The sequence below is a fragment of the Ambystoma mexicanum genome, chromosome 10 (genome assembly GCF_040938575.1).
Source record: "Ambystoma mexicanum isolate Mex_15411 chromosome 10, UKY_AmexF1_1, whole genome shotgun sequence".
Classification (NCBI taxonomy): Eukaryota; Metazoa; Chordata; class Amphibia; order Caudata; family Ambystomatidae; genus Ambystoma; species Ambystoma mexicanum.
This window is the reverse complement of record NC_090932.1, coordinates 1,302,677,843-1,302,697,444: the sequence shown is the minus strand read 5'-3', so window position 1 is coordinate 1,302,697,444 and position 19,602 is coordinate 1,302,677,843. Positions and strand designations below refer to the sequence as shown.

The 19,602-nt window shown below is 45.6% G+C and overlaps 1 protein-coding gene across 4 annotated transcripts in view; it reads left to right on the top strand.

Moving 5' to 3' along the window:
* The window catches only part of GAL3ST1 (galactose-3-O-sulfotransferase 1), a 228,758-nt gene that overhangs the window by 189,861 nt on the left and 19,295 nt on the right, over window positions 1-19,602 (top strand). For 3 of the 4 annotated variants that reach the window (XM_069619318.1, XM_069619317.1, XM_069619316.1), the window contains one exon: window positions 9,710-9,843. The exons of the other annotated variant lie outside the window; for it this stretch is intronic. In XM_069619318.1, the coding sequence (XP_069475419.1) occupies window positions 9,719-9,843 (125 nt within the window). In that variant the 5' untranslated portion in view covers window positions 9,710-9,718. The remainder of the gene's footprint in view (window positions 1-9,709; window positions 9,844-19,602) is intronic. 4 annotated transcript variants of the gene reach the window in all.

Genomic DNA, 19,602 nt, shown 5'->3' with positions numbered 1-19,602 from the left:
GATATCACTAATGCCATTGATGACATCACCGATGACATCAGATAGTAAATTAATTTTAAAACAGTCCCTACAAAGGGTTGTGTTTATAATGTTGGTAACAAGATGTCAGGGGTGATCGGGAGACCTATCATAAACTACTGAATGTATTAAAGAATGCGTTCATCTAAACAAAACATTATATTGGAGTGTTGTTGTCAATACAGGAACCAAATCATACATACACATAGGCAATGGCTGCAGCATGCACCAGAAGTACAATATTTTTAATCTGGTAATTTTGCATAGTAAACTAATGAATGCTACCTTATCAGAGTTTTTAGTAATGTTAAACATGAAATAAATAGCTAATAATTCAAGATTTACTACATACTTGTGTTAGTACAAAGAATACATATGAAGACCCACAATGCATACAAATCAGAGGCACATACAAGGAAACTAAAGTAAGGAAGAAAGAAAGATCGCCAGAAAATGTCAATAACATTAAAGTTAATCATCATGTATACAAATAATTGTGTGTTTGAAGCCTGCTTATTGCCCCATATGTGTGCACCATGAGCTGAGACCAATCCCTAAGGAAAGTACATACAAGAAGGTTAACGTCAAGATATATAGCACCTTTTATATTTTCATATTCTGACTGTCAGTGAACAAAACCACCTGGCTTAGATATGTCAGTGTACAAAAACAAGTGGCCCTGATAGGTGTTGTCATCAGTGACGTCATCAGTGACATTTGTGGTGTAATCTTTGATGTCCTGTGTGTTAGTCTTAGAAGTGCAGAGTGGTGGCACAAGTTATGGTTGCTTATTTTACCATAACTGGGGAATTTCTGGTGGTTTTCATAACGTCCCTTTAACAAAGTTTTTTCACTGAATTTCATAGCTTTTTTTTATTAGTGCAACTTACCCATAACTCCCCTTTAACAACATTTTTTTTTTTACTGACAAAAAAAAAATATATATGACTTAGGCCCCTCTTTTACAGAATATTCCATCGAAGTAAAGATTTTGACTATTGTGAGGCTTGGCTATTCTTAAAAATGTAATATAAGAAAATACTTGGGTTAAGTGTATTTTGTGATGTGATGGGTGGTATGTTTGGCATGGTACAATCATGCCATCTGAGGATTCGGGTGACATTTACAATCAACTCGATGGCCTGCTTGTTTTCAGAGGGGACCCTCCTCTAGGGAGGTCTCCAAACCAGGCTTTATAGGAGGTCTCACAATTCCGTGGGCACAATACTCAAAGGAGGCCATTTTCTAAGGTTAAGTGAAACAAGTTCTGCCTCTCTGCAGTTCTTGTCATTTGCTCTGCAATGTGCAAAGAGTGGCAAAAGCAGTTGAAACTCTTTTACTTATCTTTTTACACCTTGTATAGCAAATTGTGTAAAGGCTGCCTGCTGCTGGTCGGGGTGGTAATTCCACTGGCTGCCTCTCCTCCACCACATAAATCAATGAAAATATGGAGGAACCTAAAAGGCATGCATACGTGTCTTACGCTTGTTTGTTTGTTTATTTATTTATATTGCTCGCCAGACCCTGAGGTATCAGGGCGCAGAAGATACATGAAGTATTTCAGCTTAAGTTGCACATGACATATATACAAATCACGAGATCTAGAAAATACAGAAAACACAATGTACACATCGCAAATATACGAGCACATATACAAGTCAAGATGTCACAGAACTACAGGTACGTGATACATAATGTACAAGGGAAAGGCGACACAAGAAGAGGGCTATACAGACAGCATGATAACAGGGCTCTGCAATCTATGTACAGTAGGATGAGGGAGGTGACAGGGAATTATTGGTCATTGTCTTTAGGCCAATGGATGAAATTCTGTCTGAAGTTCATGTAAGATTGATCCACTCGCAGGCATAGGGGCACGGAGTTCCAAAGCTGCATGCATGCTTTTGAAGCTAGATTTGTATGTTCTCCCAGAACGAAAATGACTTTGTAGGTGAGTGCTTGGGAGGGAATTGCCCTGCCACTGCTATATCACCTTTACAAATCAGGCAGATGCCATGCCAGGTGGGCAGAGGGTTTCTGGAGGCGGTGTCGGCAGATAACGTCACTCTATTAAAGGAGAGGCCTGAGGGGCGTGAATTGATTTGTGCAACACTGGGGCTCATGTAATGAATGAAGGTGCCTGATATTTGATGTCAAATTAGAAAGGAAAGTAGGAGGCGCATGTAATAAAAACATTGGCCACACGAGGACGCCAAGAGACTGCTTAAGTCGATTTTCCAAGTTGTTTCTGGCAGATTGGCCAGCATTGAGCAGGCCCAACCGCCGCCACCATTTTTAGCTACCCCAAGAATGCCACCAGTGAAATGGGGGACAAGGTATCGGGGGTGGGGGAGCCTCAAGGCATTTGAAACCTAATTAGCAGACAGGGATGGAGCAATATATGAAGTGAAAAAGACAGCTGCGTTGTTGGTTAATGCCCTGGGTTTGGAAGGGCAGACCGTGTTTCACCATTTACCCATGGTACAAGTGGAGGGTAAAGATGTAGCTGAATATGTGGAGGCAGTTCTGCACATGAAGAGGCATTATGAGTTGCAGTCTAATGTTATTCTAGAAAGGCACCACTTCTACGTTCTCCACAAGCTGCAGATGAGCCAGTAGAGGAGTATGTGGCTGCTCTAAGGATATTGGCAGTGGATTGTGAGTTTGGACATTTAATTGAACAGCATTTGAGAGACCAAATTGTGGTACATTGCAACAACAATAGAATTCAAGAGAGATTGTTAAGTTGCAGGGATCTTACACTGGATCAGGCGGTGTACATTGCAAAAAGTATGCAAGTGTCTGCCAGTGGTGTAAAGGCTCTGGATAAGCAAAGTGGTGAAAATCCATCGTGCTCTTATGTCAATGAGAGGACCATAAGGACACCTTCAGGTGCAGGAGGAATAAATGCAAGAAGAGGAGAAAGAGGCGACATGTGTGTTACCAGGGAGTGGTACAGTTGCGGTGGTGTTGGACATATCGCATCCAGCAAGATGTTTCCAGCATTGGGCAGAGAATGTGGTGTGTGCAGATGCGTGGGTCACTTTTGCAAAGACATGCCATTGGGGTAGAGGAGGTCGAATGAACTTTGCAGCGGAAAGTGATGAAGAAGACCACAGCAGTATGGAGAACATTGTGCTGATGGTCGGCACAACAGGTGCAACTTCTAAAATGAATAAATTACTGCAATGCAAGGTGGAGATTAGCGGTAAACATGTTAATCTGGTCACAGACCCAGGTACTGCAGTCAGTATAATATCCCAGGAAACCTTTCATATGTATTTTGGTCACATAGGTTTGATGAAACCCTGGATTGCTCCAGAGCAGTTAGAAGGAGAGAGAATTACATTATTGGGGTATTTCATTCACAACTAGAATTGAAGGGATGCTATGCTGAAGACATGTATGTGGCCAGCAAAGGTATAAATGTGCTTGGTTGGGAAACGCAGGCACGGTTGAGGATGGTTTTGGATCCGTGTAGTGAGGAGCAGGTTTACCCGACAAGTATGAACTAGAGAAGATTCTTCAAGAGCATGACAATGTTTTTGAGGATAGTCTTGGAAGCCTAAATGCATTTATGCATCAGATTAAATTGAAGCGCAATGCAGAACCTGTCAGACAAGGTGTAAGAGCTGTACGTTTCGGTGTGTGGAAGGAACTTGCTGATCACCTGGAAAGTATGGTTAAGGCACAACTAATCGAACCAACTGAGTCGTTGTTGTGGTTGTCACCAGTGGTGGTGGTGAGAAAGAAGAACAGAGACATTCCGCTTTGTGTAGACTTGAGGGGACTTAATGCAGCAATTTGGGTGGATTGCTATCCCTTGCCTAAATTCGAAGACCTTATTTCAAAGGTTGCGAATGCTAAATGCTTTTTTGACGCTGGATGTAAGAACTGCATACCACCAGATTCAATTTCATCTGGACTCCAGACCTTTGACTGCTTTTGTAATGCCAAAAGGAGGATATCAGTTCAAGCAGATGCCTTTTGGACTGGCATCTGCATCTTCTGTTTCCAACATGTCATGCATGAATTGTTCAGACGTTTGAAGGAGGTGGTGGCATTTCAGTATTATTTATTGAACAATGGGCAAAATGTGAGCAAACACAACATAATTCTGCCAGTGGTGTTGAAGAGGTTGCGTACGAAAGGCATGACTTTGCAAAAAGCCAAGTGTGTGTTTTTAAAGGCCTGGGTGGAATGCCTAGGAAATGTGATATCGGCAGATGGAGTGAAATCGAGGGAGGGATTGGTAACAGCTATTAAACAGGCGCCAAGGCCATGAGACAAGGAAAGCTTGTTATCCTTCATGGGTTTGAGTGACTATTATTCAAGGTTTCTTCCAGGATACGCCACATTGGTGGAACCATTGAGAGAGTTGTTGCACAAAGGTATGTGTTATGAATGGTCTGATGAGAGAGAAAAGTGTTTCACGCTGATCAAAACATGTATTTGGGATGTGCCCATTTTGAGTGCTTTCCGCAAAGGTACCCCATGTGTAATAACTCTGTGGATGCGAGCGCATGTGGTCCGGGCACTGTGCTGGGGCAAGTGAATGCAGGGAAGGAGTGTACTGTGGTGTTTGCCTTGCACACTTTGTGGAATGCCGAACGTCAATACTCTTTAATTGAGCGGGAAGCTCTCAAGTGTGTATGGGCTGTGCAACCTTTCAAGTCCTATGTTTGGGGGCATGGTTTTTACATAGTGAACGGATGATCATAAACTGTTGTTAAAGGTTTTGCAAGATGGAGGTTCAGGAAAAACAACTCCAAGGCCAGCTTGACTTGCTTCTAAGCTGCATGAGTACGTACATGCTATGGAATATGTTACTGGAAACAGGAATGTAAGAGATGATTTTTTGTCATGGTTGCCATAAGCAGAAGTAGGGGGCAAGGATGAAGTAGAAGGTGATGTGGAGATGGTAGCGTTTATTAGGGATGTACAGAACACAATTGCATGTAAGGAGTGGAAGAGCATGTTGGTGCATGATGAAGTGTTGGTGCGAGTAGTACATAATGTGCTGAATGGGTGGCCTAGAGAGTGGATTGGACAAAGAGATGCAAGTTTATGCGAAGATCCAGGAGGAGCTGTTGGTGGAAGATGGTCTGTTGATACGTGATCACTGGGTTGTGCCTCTGGTTGGTGCACATGCAAGATTATTGAAAATGGCACATAAAGGTCACATAGGGGCTACTCATACAAAGAGGCATTTGTGTGAGTGCTGTTGGTGGCCAGGAACGGACAAAGAAGTTGATTGGATGGTGGACTAGTGTTGTGTTTGCTGTACCGCTGCAGTGTCGAAAGATACTGTGAAAAACGAGACGGTGTTTCACATTACGCCTAAGATGATCTCTGGTACCATGTCTAGTTTCACATGCATCTACAGTTATGGTCATTTCACTTTGCCGTCCACTCACCCGTACACCTCCATCTTCACAGCATTCACCTTCAACCACACCACACATTTGTTCAAATCTTCCAACTCACACCCTTGTGGGCACACCACACTCTTGTCCTCAATTTGGATCTTCCTTGCTGCTGTGCTGCTCTTCTGCCATTCTCCTATTGCTATTCAACTTGACAATCCTTTCTTTGTTCCATCAACCATTCTTGCCCAGTTTGGCGGCACTGTGACTTGTTTCTGTGATAACATCAGGCTCAATATGCTGGGAATCTCCCTTGGTTACCCTAAAAGTTTTTTTAACCCGTACCACATCTCCCACTTGAATAACACTCTCCTTGACACGCATCTAGCTGTCAAAACAAAGCGTGTTCTTCTGCTGGGTCTCCAAGACCCTTTCATGAACTCTTTCCACATCCACCGGAGGCACTCCTTCACCCAACAATCCACCAACCCAAGCTGGCACCATGTTTGACCCAGCCTTCCTTCCTCTCAACAATTCGAAGGGAGAAACTGCAGTCACCATATTGGGCATAGTCAGATACACCCACATGTCACACAAAGCTCTCTGCACTGACACATGGTTAGCAATTGCCCACTGAATACATCCTTTAACTGTCCTGTTTACCCTTTCCACCAAACCATTTGCCTCAGGGTTTTAAAGAGCTGTTCTCCAACTCTTGATTCCCATCTCACTCAGAAATATCTGCATTTCCCTTCAGGTAAACTGAACCCTGTTATCTGTCACTGTCTCAGAGGTCCCCTATCTTCCAAATACTTTATCTTACTGGACGTAGTTGGCATAGACATGAACTCCACTTCACACCATAAGCAGTGATAATCCCCAACTGTAGCACTCCTCAGGAATCAACTTGTGCATGGGCCCAATGAAATCCACAGCTTACTTGACCCACGGCACCCTGGGCCAGTCCAAAACTTGCAAAGGTACTGCAAGGAAGGCATGGTATCAGACAGTAGACACAGACACAATGGATACATGTTTCAAAAAACTTTATTTAAAGTTTTGGTTGGGTTGGTAAAATTCCTAACTGGCCCTAACTCTAAAATCAGAGTACCCTCGACAATTAAACAAATAACAAATATGTCCAAGTCAGTCTGGTTAAAATAAAAAGGCCTATACTAACCTAACCTTTCCCTCCTTCTCAAGAGAACAAATGTGTTAAGGCAATACAAAAGAAAAATAGTGTCTTCCTGAAAGCTTGGAAATCTTGGCTGGCTTTCTCTTGATCCTTTCAACTGCTGATAAGCCTGTTGGCCTTCCAACTCCACACCCTGTTTGCATCAGCCTCAGAAGAGCTGTTCCTTCTTGTAACCAGCCAGTGTGCGCCACCTTTTATGTTCAAAGTTTATGTTTATTAGTTCTTCTTCCTAATTCATGTGCCAGTGTTATTGCTTTCTGTTCTGTTGAAAGGGAGAGGTGTTATGATCTCTGTCGCATGGTGCGAAGTGCTCCCGCGCTGTACTCCATGGAACACGAGAATGGAACTGAGTTTGACAGTTTGCGGTTGGGGAGTTTAGCTGATCAGTGGTGGTTGGCGTTGGTCCTGTGTCTGGGCTCTTAATAAAGGAACTACTGAGTTTACTTTGTGTAGTTTCTTCATCGCCACACCAGCCCTGTCCATTATCAACCTTGGAAGGGTGAAGGCCGGAGTCGTCCTGACAGGATTTGAACTTGTGAAGTGTAGGATGTCCCCCGTGCTAGAGGAGAGCGCTTAACATGTGAGCTATCCTCCAGGAGATCTGTGTCTAGGTAGAAAATAAATGCTCCAGTGCTCAGAAAGGAACCCATCAACTTTTATGTAAAATGTGCTGTAAGTAAGAAACTCCAAAGCGGGACTCTGATCCAGCTGCATCCGTGCAGCATGTTATGAGCAGATTCAGTGACCCCTGCCTCACTTACCTCTTCCTTTCCCTCACTCTCTCAATCCCTCCACTTCTTTCACATCACCCTCTCACTAATTGCCCTTTTCTTCTATCTGTTCACCTCCTCCCTTTCTTTAAGCTCACCTTCTCTCTCTTATTCAATTTCCTCCTATGGATCCCCTGACTTCTTCCTTCCCCACTTATACCTCCATATCCTTTCCCCTACCCTCCACTTAATTTTTTTTCTCGCCCTCATAATAATTTCTTGGGCCATCTGTTTTCTCCTTCATGTGACACTCTGACCTTCGTGTGACACTGTGACCCAATGGCATACCGAGCAGGGAGAGGGCAGGGGAGGTAGCTTGCCCCCAGTGGCTCTTTCAGTAGCTGGACTGGGACATTTGGGCTGGCAGCTGGGTACAATTGCCCTCCTGGCAGCGGGACACCTCCCGTTCGCCACCCTCATTGACAGTGAGGGTGCCAAACGAGAGGTGTTCCGCTGCAAAGACAAGGACTGTGCTGAGCACGAGTACACCACACGGCAAACAGGTGTCCCTGTCCCACCCCACTCTGTGCCACTGCAGCAGCTGCAGCCTGGAGTAGTGCGGGACACAGACACCAGAGAGTGCTCCTGTGTGCCCCTCCAGCTCCAGTCCTGGGCAGGAAGTCAGATCATTCCTTTCTGGGGTTAGAAATAAATGAACTGACTTCTTTCTGAAGTCGGACTAGTGAATGCACTCAGGGCTTCAGCTGGCGGGCACACAGGAGCACTGTCTGGTGATGTTTTTTTCTGGGCATATATGATAAACTCTCAGTAAGAAAGGGGTGTGCCCCCAAATGCCAGCCTAGCCAAGTAATAACGCAAAGCATACTTGGTTTAAGACCAAGTATGATTTGTGTTATTACTTAGCTAGACTGCATTTGGGGACAGCCCAGGGACGGCGTCATGTCCTTTCAACCTTTTCAAATGAAAGGGACTTGGAGCCTCAGGAGGGCCCCGGCAACTGCCCCCATTTGCCAGTCAACAGTCTTGTAACACAGCAATATTTTAATTTCTATATTTTTCTTCGGAGGCTCAAAATGTGCGCTTGAATTACAAGCTGCGTTTTCTCTTCCAACAGGATATACTAAAGTGTTATCACCTCATTGCCTTCTAACACTGGTTACTCCACATCAGCCACTTGCTGACAAAGAAAGGTTTAGAGCCCTTCAGTGGGCATTTCGTGTTTAAGCTCCCTGTTGGCTGGCCGTCTCAAGATAATCATTGGCTATTAACCTTATATTTGTCGCCATTGTAATGTATACACTCCATGGGTGCCTCAGGCTGTTTTCACTATAAGCAGGGGGCCCCCAACCATCATGTTGAAATGGGCCCCTACACATTTTACGCTGGCCGGGTAGCCTGTCTAGCCCTTTCGTACTGTGGCATGACTTTTGTTCTGGGCATCATGTCTGGGGCAGCAGTGTTGCTGTATGCTCCTGCTCTGCACCCTTCATGCACACTAGGGGGCATAGCAGGAGCACGCTCTGTGCCCCACTCCAGGCCATTGACTGCACTGCACTACAGGCCCAATAAGGGGCAGAGCCAGCTGCAGAGCAGGAGCACACAGCTCCATGTGCCACTCTTGTCCGAATGTTGCAGGGAGAGGGTACAGATCATATGGGGGGCAGGCACGACTGTGTGTCAGTATATCATTAACTTTCCAAGGTGCCTTTGGAGGGGGAAAGTAGCAGGACTTTTTTCGTGGCTGGCCCCCACCCAGTCTTGCAATTCTGGATACTCCTGTGCTGTGACCCTCAGCTTTCTGCTCTTTCCATTTTTCTATCTTTTCGATCCATTCCCTCACTACCTCCTCGCTCCCCTTCTACTACCCTTCCTGTCACCTCTCACTGTTCTTTGCACTCCTCTTGCTTCATCACTCGCTTCTGCCAGCCGCCTTTATAATTATAATTGTTCTTTTGGATCCGGATTCGAACCTGTGTTGTGCGGCATTGTCTTGTTTCCAAGGCAAACACGTTGCCCCTGAGCTACCCTTCCTCTAACTGTGTGAACTCGTACCCTTGGCCCACACCTACTGCGCACTGTAATGTATCCTTCTATCTGCGCCTTCCGGTGCCTTTCCACATACCTTTCAACCTCCTCGGATTGTCGTCAAATCTTTTTCCTTGTGCATTCCTCAGTTTCAATAAAACCTCACCCCCTACCTACTTGTCTCGGCCCACAACACGCACACACCTCTCACCGCCCTACCAGTCTGTCTTCCTCACCTGCCTTCTCAGTTCTACGCCCTGCGCCTCTGCCCATGATCTATCTATCATATACTCATGTGATTTGGCACCTGCGTTGTCTCTTTCCCGGTTCAGGCGGTCCGCTTTAACCCTATCTTGTGTCTTGTTGATTGACAGGAGCGCGAGATGCTGCCTGAGGGGAGGCCCTGGCGGTCCATGTGCAAAGGCCTCATCCTGGGGACGCTCCTGACCAGCTTCATGCTGCTGCTCTACTCCTACGCCGCCCCGCCGCGCCACTTCAGCACCACCGAGTAAGTGTGAGCCTTGGCTGAAATCCACGTCACATTTGCAAGGCAATATGATCTCTCTGGGCCTCCATCTGTGACCCACCCAGATATAGGCTGTCTGAGTTCTACCTGACTGTCTCCTATTCAGGAATAACCTATCTATCCCCTGCCTATACGCTTGACGTTCCCTCTTTACAATGACCCGTAGAGGGGCTATTCTTTTTCTTTCTTCACTCTAAGCCTATTTCCTTTGTTTCACTCTACTGAGGCGCCAGCACAGGTATTTTTATTAATTTATTTTAATTTTCAGGTATTAGGTATAAATTATTTTTTAGTATTACCCTTAAGTCTCTCTCTCTCCCTCTCTCCCTCTCCCCCTCTCTCTCTCTTTCTCTCTCTCTCCCTCTCTCTCTCTCTTTCTCTTTCTCTCTTTCTCCCTCTCTCTCCCTCTCTCTCCCTCTCTCTTTCTTCCTCTCTCCCTCTCTCTTTCTTCCTCTCTCCCTCTCTCTCTTTCTTCCTCACTTTCTCTCCCCCCTTCGATCCCCCCCCCCCGCCCTCACCCGGATCAAGAGTGTTCTCCTGATATAGCTAGTTTCAATTAACTTCATGAACTAAGCATCCATGGTTCCCCTCATTAAGTGGAAATAATATCCCTGTGTTGAACCAACAGCCTGTTTTCACACTCTGATAACTTACAGGTGCAAACTTGGGAGTGATTTCCTCGAATGTTTTTGTGGGCCCAGCCTTTCCTAACGCCACAGTCTCCTCCACCCCAAAGCCTGCTCTCTTTGGTCTTTTGCCTGTGGTCACCGCGTGCCTCCCCTGCTTCCTTGGCTTCTTAAATAACAGTTATTGAACAGCTTAAAGCAGTTTTCAAGGGGAGGCAAACTTAGGGTCTATGCACATATTTAAACGGAGATAAAACAAGCATTGGCAAAGCCACACCGTTCGCCTTTTGTGGAGGCATGGGTTAGGAATGTGCCAGACCATGCCATATGGCACTTCATGGCTATAAAATGGCAACAGCCGGAAAAGGCTGTGATTACCTGGGTTTATGATAGCAGCACCTTGCAAATGACTCTCCAATGCCCATAAACATGCAAACACTATTTGCTTAGTCAATGCTTGATTTATTACAAGTGTTCAGTGCAAGGAACAGATATAAATAAAGCGGATGCAGGTACACTTGGTTAATACTTTTTTATTACACCCGTAGCACATTTACAACAGCAATTAAGCTGTTAGCTCTTACCAGACTGCTTAGAAATAACTCCTGTATGACAACTTTTGATATTACTGCTGGATAGAGTCAGTTGCACAAAGAGATCCGTGGAGGAGCTGTTTTGGCAGGGAGGGAAAGGTAATGGGTGGCAAATGCAAAATGTATAAATAAATAAATAAATAAATACATACATACATACATACATACATACATAAATGGTCATAAAGATGATCATGGCTAAAATCAGTGATTTGATGGGTAAATACCAAACAACACCCACAAGCTCGGTGTGCCTCCTCGCATGTCATCTCTCTCAATCGGTATTCCAATGCAATAGTTTTGGGTTATGGGTGATGCATAAGTGCCACCTAATAGCTAAAATCAGAAATGAAGCAAAGAAATCTGGCAGTGCCAAACCTCCATCCTGAAACCCCTGATGCAAGCAGGTCATGTCAGGACTCTCTTAACTTTCTTCAAATTACATTTAGGAATTGCTTCTAACTAAAGATATTAGAGGTTTAATTCCCCAAATTCATTATATTTATGGTTAATGTTTGTATTGCAATGTATGCTTGTGTTATAAAAGAACATTTCACATAAACAATCCTCTGATAGAGGTCATTGCTCTTTTGCATGCAAGGGACATAAACAATCCCCTGATAGAGGTCATTGCTCTTTTGCATGCAAGGGATATAAACAATCCCCTGCATAGAGGTCATTTCTCTTTTGCATGCAAGAGATATACACAATACCCTGCATAGAGGTCATTGCTCTTTTGCATGCTCTTTTGCATGCACAGGATATAAACAATCCTCTGCATAGAGGCCATTGCTCTTTTGCATGCAAGGGATGTGAATGCAGATGCATGAATGAAGCCTGGTCTTGTTGGTGTCTCAGAATACTAATTTAACTCTAATGAATGGATTCTTTCCAAATTCTGTAAATATCTTTGAGTCATGTACCGTTTGAACTACTACTCGCACAGTGTTACTAAGTATTCCTTATTTTCACACTTGCATTTGCATTTAATTGACATTTAACAAAATGTATCACAACAAAATGCTTTTATTATAAAGTTTAGGAACTCCACTAGTTGCACTCGCCAAAGGCAGCTCAATAAAATAAATACATTCTGCCCATGAATGTGAGCGAGCATCCGAAAGCAGCGAGCGTGCCCCACCAACCAAGGTGGGCTCAGGGTTGTAGTCCTCACAACCAAGAGAAATATGTTTATTATGGGTAAAATGATGCATTTTACAGAACACTTTTTGTAAGGAATTGGGTAAAAAGCCTTACGCATTTGTATTCGGCTTTGTAGGGTAACACATGAACAAATCCAATAGATGCCAGGTCACCAAAAATACAGAGGAGCATTTTCCACGGCATTTTCTTGATGCCTTAGCCCACAATATATGTCAGAATTCTGCCAGTTTTAAGAAACCATGCTCAGAGTGGCTGCGCCAATTTGAGTCAGGGTTTCCACTTAAGAACACATTCGTTTTGGCTGTGCTCATAATGCCAGAAATGACACTGTACCAAGTCCATGCTAGCTCTGCCCCCATAGGACAGCTTTGCCACGTAAGAACACACATTTGTTTTTTGGCTTCACCCATAAAACCAATAATGCCACTGTAAGAAAATATGTCCATGCTGGCTGCACCAATATATTCCAGTATTCCCACACACAAACACATTCATGTTGGTTTTGCCCATAATGCAGTTATGCCGCTGTAAACAGAAAAGTCTGTGATAAGTGTGCCTAAATAGCCAGTATTGCCATGTAAGAATAGACTCATATCGGCATTGCTCATAATCCTACTTATGCCGCTATAAAAAGACTTGTTCGTGGTGGCTCCTAAATTTTACTGCTGTTGCCTTGTTCCCTTCCAAGCTCTGCACACACCCCAATGCAATCACCAGTCCTGCTCTCCACTGCCCTGACACCTATTACACATACACACTGTACTCTCTCTCTCACACACACACACACACACACCTGCACATGATAGCACACGGCCTGCATGCAGCCGCACTGCATATTGGCGGTAAAAGAAAGATGTAAGTTATGATATTGAATCAAAACTTACATCTTTTCACCTAGGGCAAAAAACAAGCAGGGCAGCACCCTCCCTATCTCCCTCCCAAGCAAACCAGCTGCCTCTGAGTGGGACTGTCGGCTCTTTAGCCTCTTGGAACAGTGGCCATCACTACACGGTAATGTATCACTGGACTAAAAGACATATCCTTGGCCTAAAGCCCTGGAACTGCATCTCCCCAGCCCTAAAATCTCTCCACTGGCTCCAAGTTGCTGCAAAGATCAAGTTGAAGACCTTCTGCGTCGTCCACAAGGCTTTCTGGGGCCTGGGACCCCACTACACCTAATGCTCTCTCCCTAAATACCTTCCTGCTAGAAGCTGTCAGTCTTCTAGCTCCAACTCTGCAGATCAGATGCTTTTCCAAGCAGAGAGTGGGGGGTAGATCTCTCTCCTCCGCAGGTGCCTCCCTCTGGAATGGCCTCCCTGCCACTCTCAGACTTGAGCCGGATCTCCTTAAGTTCCAGAAGATTTTCAAGACATTCCTTTTCTCTTCCTCCTTCCCTCTCCCCCTCTCGTGCTAATTTCCCCGTCTGACTGGCTGACTGGTTCCATCAAATTCTTACCGGGCACCAGGCCCTCCTCGTCCAGTCGACCCCTACACTTGGTCTCCCCTGACTCCCCCCTTTAACTTGAACTTGCCCTTCCGGGCCCCTTCACCCTGCACTAGCCTGGCTGTGCCTGCACCCCCTGAGCCCTTCCAACACCTTACCTCACACTTAGCTCATGGATCTTCGCTCACCTGCACTCTCTGCTTTTCCCTGGCACTGTCCACCTGGCCTCCCCTGGCACTCGCTTTCTCACGGATCCTTCCACCCTGACTGGCACTTCCCCACCCTCCCCTCTCCCACGCACTTCTTGTTACTGCACTTGCACTATCTGGATGTCACAAGGCCTAGTAGGACCGGTTTTCCTTTCTGTCACGCCCCACCCCCTTGTCTTGTTGCGCCTTGAAACACATTGTGTATAGGCACATTATAAATACCCAATAAATAAATAAATAAACTGCTCTCTAGTGACTGGATTTTCTTTGCTCAGTTCCCTGGCGTCTCGGAATGAATCATAAAAGCAGTGGTGGATTATGGAGGGTCCTGCAGGCAAGAATGTGGGTGTGTACCTGGGACATAGGAGGTGGTGGACCTTGGGGTTGTCTTGAGTTGGGGCAATTATGTGTTTTGGGGTATAGGTTTCAATGGCTTTGTCCTTTTTCTTGAGCGTGCAGACTCTTACGCCTTGTTCTTCACCACTCTTCTTGCAAAGTCTTGCTGAAAACACGGCAATGTTAGAATGGCACTGTCTGCCCATCAAGCCAACAAAATAAGGATGGCAAGACAAGTTTCAAGGTTAATCATGTATGTCCTGCAAAGTACATTAGCAGGCTACCTTACGACTAACCAAAAGAGAAATGAGATAACCAGTTCATGTGAAATAGTACAGGTGTGAGTAAATGAATGCGACTGGCCGTGTTGTTGGTGCAAAAATGTGGGTTTCCCTTTTCTTTGTCCATCATGTTTATAGCTCAGTTGAAAAATGCCCTCCTTTCCATTACTTAAGCGTCCATAACCAGCCCCTTGACTCTAAGCTTGCAGTGTTGATGTGGAGTGGCAGGCCACATGGCAGAACCAAATGTTTATTTGTATTATTTAAAAATATATTTCTAATGAGCGCACTGCAGTTGAGGATTGCATTGCACACCTTGGGTTGTGGTTGCAGTTTAAACATGAAGCAAACAAGTAGCCTGCGTCTGAAAAGAGCCGTCAGTGCAATTACTGAGAAAAGCAAAGCTTTGTGGCTTACAAACAGAGCTGGCCCTATAAATAGTTGTGAGGGGACACACACAGAACCAAGGAGGTGCCCGATACCCAGCACAGGAAATGGGCCAGAACACGATGGAGCAGGGTTCCTGCAAGACATGCTTGCCGGAACTCTGGCAAAACATGTCTTGTTGCCCTGTCTGCACGCCCAGCTGCTTGCCCACAATACTCACACCGAACGAGTGAGTATTCAAAGCAGTCTGCTTGATGAAGCTGAACTCAAGTTATCATATACACAAGCAACCCACGTTTCAACAAACAGACACTTTCAGTAGACTCGGCATAGGCAACAAAGCCCAACTTCCATTGATCGCTCAAAAAAGGTTCTTACAGAATCACAATAAGACATGTTCCAGGAGTAAAATTCTGGGCATACTAATGTTCCAGCTTCTTCTTCTTCTTACTGATAGATTTTTATCCATCAGCCGTGATTTTTGGATACCGAGGCTTGAGCCTCATTACTCCATCTTCTCGGGTTGAGTATGTAGTTGTGGGTTAGTATTCTTCTGGGTCTGTGTAGTCTTGTCACAGTAGGGTTGGTTTCACAAGGTCTTTGCAGTGAAGGACTGCGGGTAGCGGTCGAAGGGGTTTGCAGTGGTGGCAGTGAGTCTTCTGATCAGAGAGTTCAGGTTCTGATCCAGTCCTTGGCAGAAGTTCTTACTCAGATTCGCTAGATGTTCGTCCAACATCTCGATGTCCAGGTCTATGTGAAGGACCGCTATCCTTGTGAAGATTGGAGCTCCAGATGATATCCGCAGGGCCTTGTTCTGGACTATCTGAAGACTCTTCCGGTGTCGCTCATGGCAGGTCATCCATGTTGGGGAGGCATACGTCAGGGTTGGTCTGATGATCGCCTTGTAGACATTGATCTTTGTCCGGCGGGGCATGGACTTGGTCTTCAGGAGTGGGTACAGCGCTGCCATCTTTCCTGTTGCCTTCTGCTGAGTATTCTCGATGTGGCTTTCCCAGTTGAGTTTTCTGTCCAGGGTCACACCGAAGTAGCAGCTGCTGCTCTCCTATTTGATGGTCTCCCTGTTGAGGCTGATGTGTGGGTGCTCCTTGATCTTCTTTCGGGTGAACAGCTTGCAGTTGTCTTGCTGGTGTTGAGTTCTATCCGCCAGTCTCTGTACCACGTCGCAATGGTATCCAATGAAGCTTACAGGTTCTTCGCCACTTCCTTTTCTCTGAATGACTGGGAGATGACTGCAACATCATCTGCATACAGCACCAGGTTGGTCTTGTGGAGATCTGTCGGAATGTCGTTGGTGAAGAGGTTGAACAGGAAGGATCTGAGGTTCAATCCCTGTGGCACGCCTGCTTTGATGGGATGTGATGATGACATCTCAGACCGCATGGCGACATGGAAGGTGTGGCCTCCCAGGTCGCTTGCAATTGTCTTCACCAGGTAGTTTGGAAATCCCAGGCCAATCATCTTGTGCAGCAGTCTCTTGTGCCAGACTCAGTCGAATGCTTTGGCGACATCCAGGAAGACGATTCCTGTGGACTTCTTGATGTTGAATCCGTGGCTGATGGTGTCCATCACTCTCAGCAGCTGATCGGTCGTTGCATGCTCCTTTCACAATCCAAACTGTTCCTTTGCTAGTAGATTTCTTTTGGTGGCGAAGTTGCTGAGACGAGCGAGGAGAACCATCTCCATGAGCTTCGATAATCCAGAGAGCAGGCTGATGGGACGGTAGTTCGCAGGATCCCTCAATGATTTGCCGGCCTTTGGGAAAACGATGACCCTTGCTTCTTTCCAGGAACTCAGGAAGTGCTGGAGCTTCATGCATGCATTGACAATCTCTGTGAGGTGTTCTATTGATGCTGGTGGGAGGTTCTTGATTGTCAGGTTGATTATTCCGTCGCTCCCGGGTGCATTGCCGTTCACCAGCTTTTCTGCAAGTCCTGCTACCTCAGCGCTTGTGCATTCCTCGATGTCTTCAGCTCCCAACCCGGTTCGGTCTTCTGCAAGATGCTTCTCAACTGCTTCCTCCACTCAGTCTGAGAGCCTACGTACCTTGTTCTGGGTGAACAAAGCCTCTAGTGTCTCGGCAAGGACTTCTGCCTTGTCCTTGTTGCTGCATGCAAGGTGGGTTCATCCCTGGATTGGTGGGCTAGGTTCCTTCTTCCCAGTTAGGCGACGAGTCACTCTCCATACTAAGTTGTCCGCCTCCTTCAGCTTGGCTGCCGTGGCCTCCCACTTCTCTCCACGGTGCTGTTGGATCTGTTCCCGCAGGAGTCTTGTGAGCGTGTTATACTTCTGCAGGAGATCAGGCGTGCGGAACTTCTGCCACTGGCATCGGGCCCAGTTCTTGTCGGTGATTGACTGTTGGATGCCTCTCGGTAGATCGTAGATGGAACATCGGGTTGTCTTCTGCTTTGGAACGCTGCTCTTGATTGCCTCCTGGACAGCAGTCGTGAAGTCTTCCCCAGCCCTGTCAATGTCTTCCTTGGTGCTCAACGGGGTTGGTGTGACCTTGCCGTTCAGCCCCTCCACAATGCGCTTTGCTTTTATGCAAATCACCAGGATTGGGATCTATGAAGAGATACTGCATTGGTGACCTGGTCTGGGATCACGCCCCCTATGCCCCGCCCCCTCGGCCCCGCCCCCTCCTTTCTATGGCCCCACCTGCCACAACTCCGCCCCTCCAAGGATGAGAGGGTTCCCCCAGTACGTTTTTTTCTCATTTCTAGCAGTGCCAGGCGATACCAATGTGCCTATCTAACTTTTTGCAGCAGTCTTTGGTTTGAGCTAAAGTGTAAATGTGTAGGTATTTAACATTTTGTGAAATTAAAGATAATTGTCTATTTTCAGAATCTCCTGTTGGGCATTCGGCATGGTTGTTATATGAACCACAAAGTGTCTAGTTTACCATTGGAACTTGGGTAAATGTGGGATTTTAATAAGGTGCTCTTTTACACAATAGTGTGCACCATTGAGTCCATAGTAGTTGACAATGTGGAGGATGAACTTTGTAATTTGGTGAATCCATTTACCTTTTCATTGAGGAGATGGCCGTGGATTCACAAGCAATGCTGCCATGAGTGAGCTAAGAGACAAATAGCTCGTGGCATGCTCTAGATAACTGCTCATTAATTATTACATACATAAGGAGCCCCTCTATATTAAACCATTTAAGAGCAAGGCTTTTTCTGCAGTGCAAACTAAACTGAATCATTTCCAAATTTTGCCAGTTAAGAATAATAAATTAGTACAAAACAGTGATGTGCCCAAGATCACATAGCTTTCAGCAATTCCCTCCTCCTCCTCACCTGATTTTCTTTTGAAGACTGGGGTCAGAGGTCCTCTCGTAGGGTTGCCTTGGATCATCTATTGGTGATCTTTCTTTCCTTATTAAAATATGGCCTGTCACGGTGGAAGTCACTATGCCTGACTACAGGACTGTCAAAGCAAGGGGCTCCTTCCCCGGAACAGCCCAAACAAGGGGTAAAAGCCAAACCGGCAGAAGAAAACCCTGACTGAATGCGCTGACAGGAACCTGAAGTAAGCGAAGGTCGCAGTTACACAAATGTGGAGGCTCCAGCGAGTTCAGCCACTGTAGATGGAAGCACCGGGAGTGCCATAGGAGGATTCAGCAGGACAGAGCGGACAGGGAGGAGCACGGCAATCAGAGAAAGGGCACTTTGTGAAGAAGGGCACAGAGGCAGAAGGTGGCAGGGATAGAAGGAAAGACAAAGGAGCAAATAGCTCAAGGCAGAAAAACAAGCGTCTTACCCTCAAGCAGAAACACAGTTGCAATGCGAGGCCGTGTAACTGGAGGCTGAAGGTATACTTCACGGCAGCAGCCATCTTGAAATAAACTAGACTGGGAATGTGCGCTCGCAGGGAACGTGGTAGCACATCAATGGTGGATTGTCCACCGCTTCCACAGGTGCCAGGAAGGGGGCATGATGACAATTCTTTTTCAAGTGGTGAAGCAGGGATATGGGATCTTGTTTCCCCGTTGCATAGTTTCCAATTTAGTAAGTGACCACATCTCCTTTCATTGATCTTTAGATACACCAATACATTCTGGACTTTCTTTCAATAAATAAATAGATGTTGTTCCATAAATCTGACTTGCACAGCACACACATCACATAATGAATTAGCCTACCAATATAGGAAATCCTAATAGAAATGTATTAGACAAAATAGAGTATGGCCATAGGGACAAGAGCACCTGAAAGAACTACAATCTGCAAAAGCATTACAAGTAATTGCTCTAGCACCTTGAAGCATCTTCTTTGTGCTAGATGGGATTACCAATAATTATCACAGACCAAATAATCGGACAGACCAAAGAAATATGGTAAAACACTGCTTTAATCTCATTGAAAGAAAGCAGGGAGAAATACAGCTATCAAAGTAGATGCTCGTTGTTTCACACCAAAGTTTGCTTGCACAGAGTTTTTATAGTCTCATGTACATACCCGTGACATCATGCTACACAGCATTTTACAAAAACATAATGCCGGGAGGGATTGGGTCAGGGGAACATATCTACTTATAGAATAACAGAAAGATAAATGTATGGGTTTGTATCCTAGTGAAGTGCGCTATGACCACTGGGTGTTAAATGTGGTGGCAAGCTGCATCACCCTTTCCCCAAAGTCCACCCATAAAAGCCTTGATTGAATAGTGAAGAGGTAT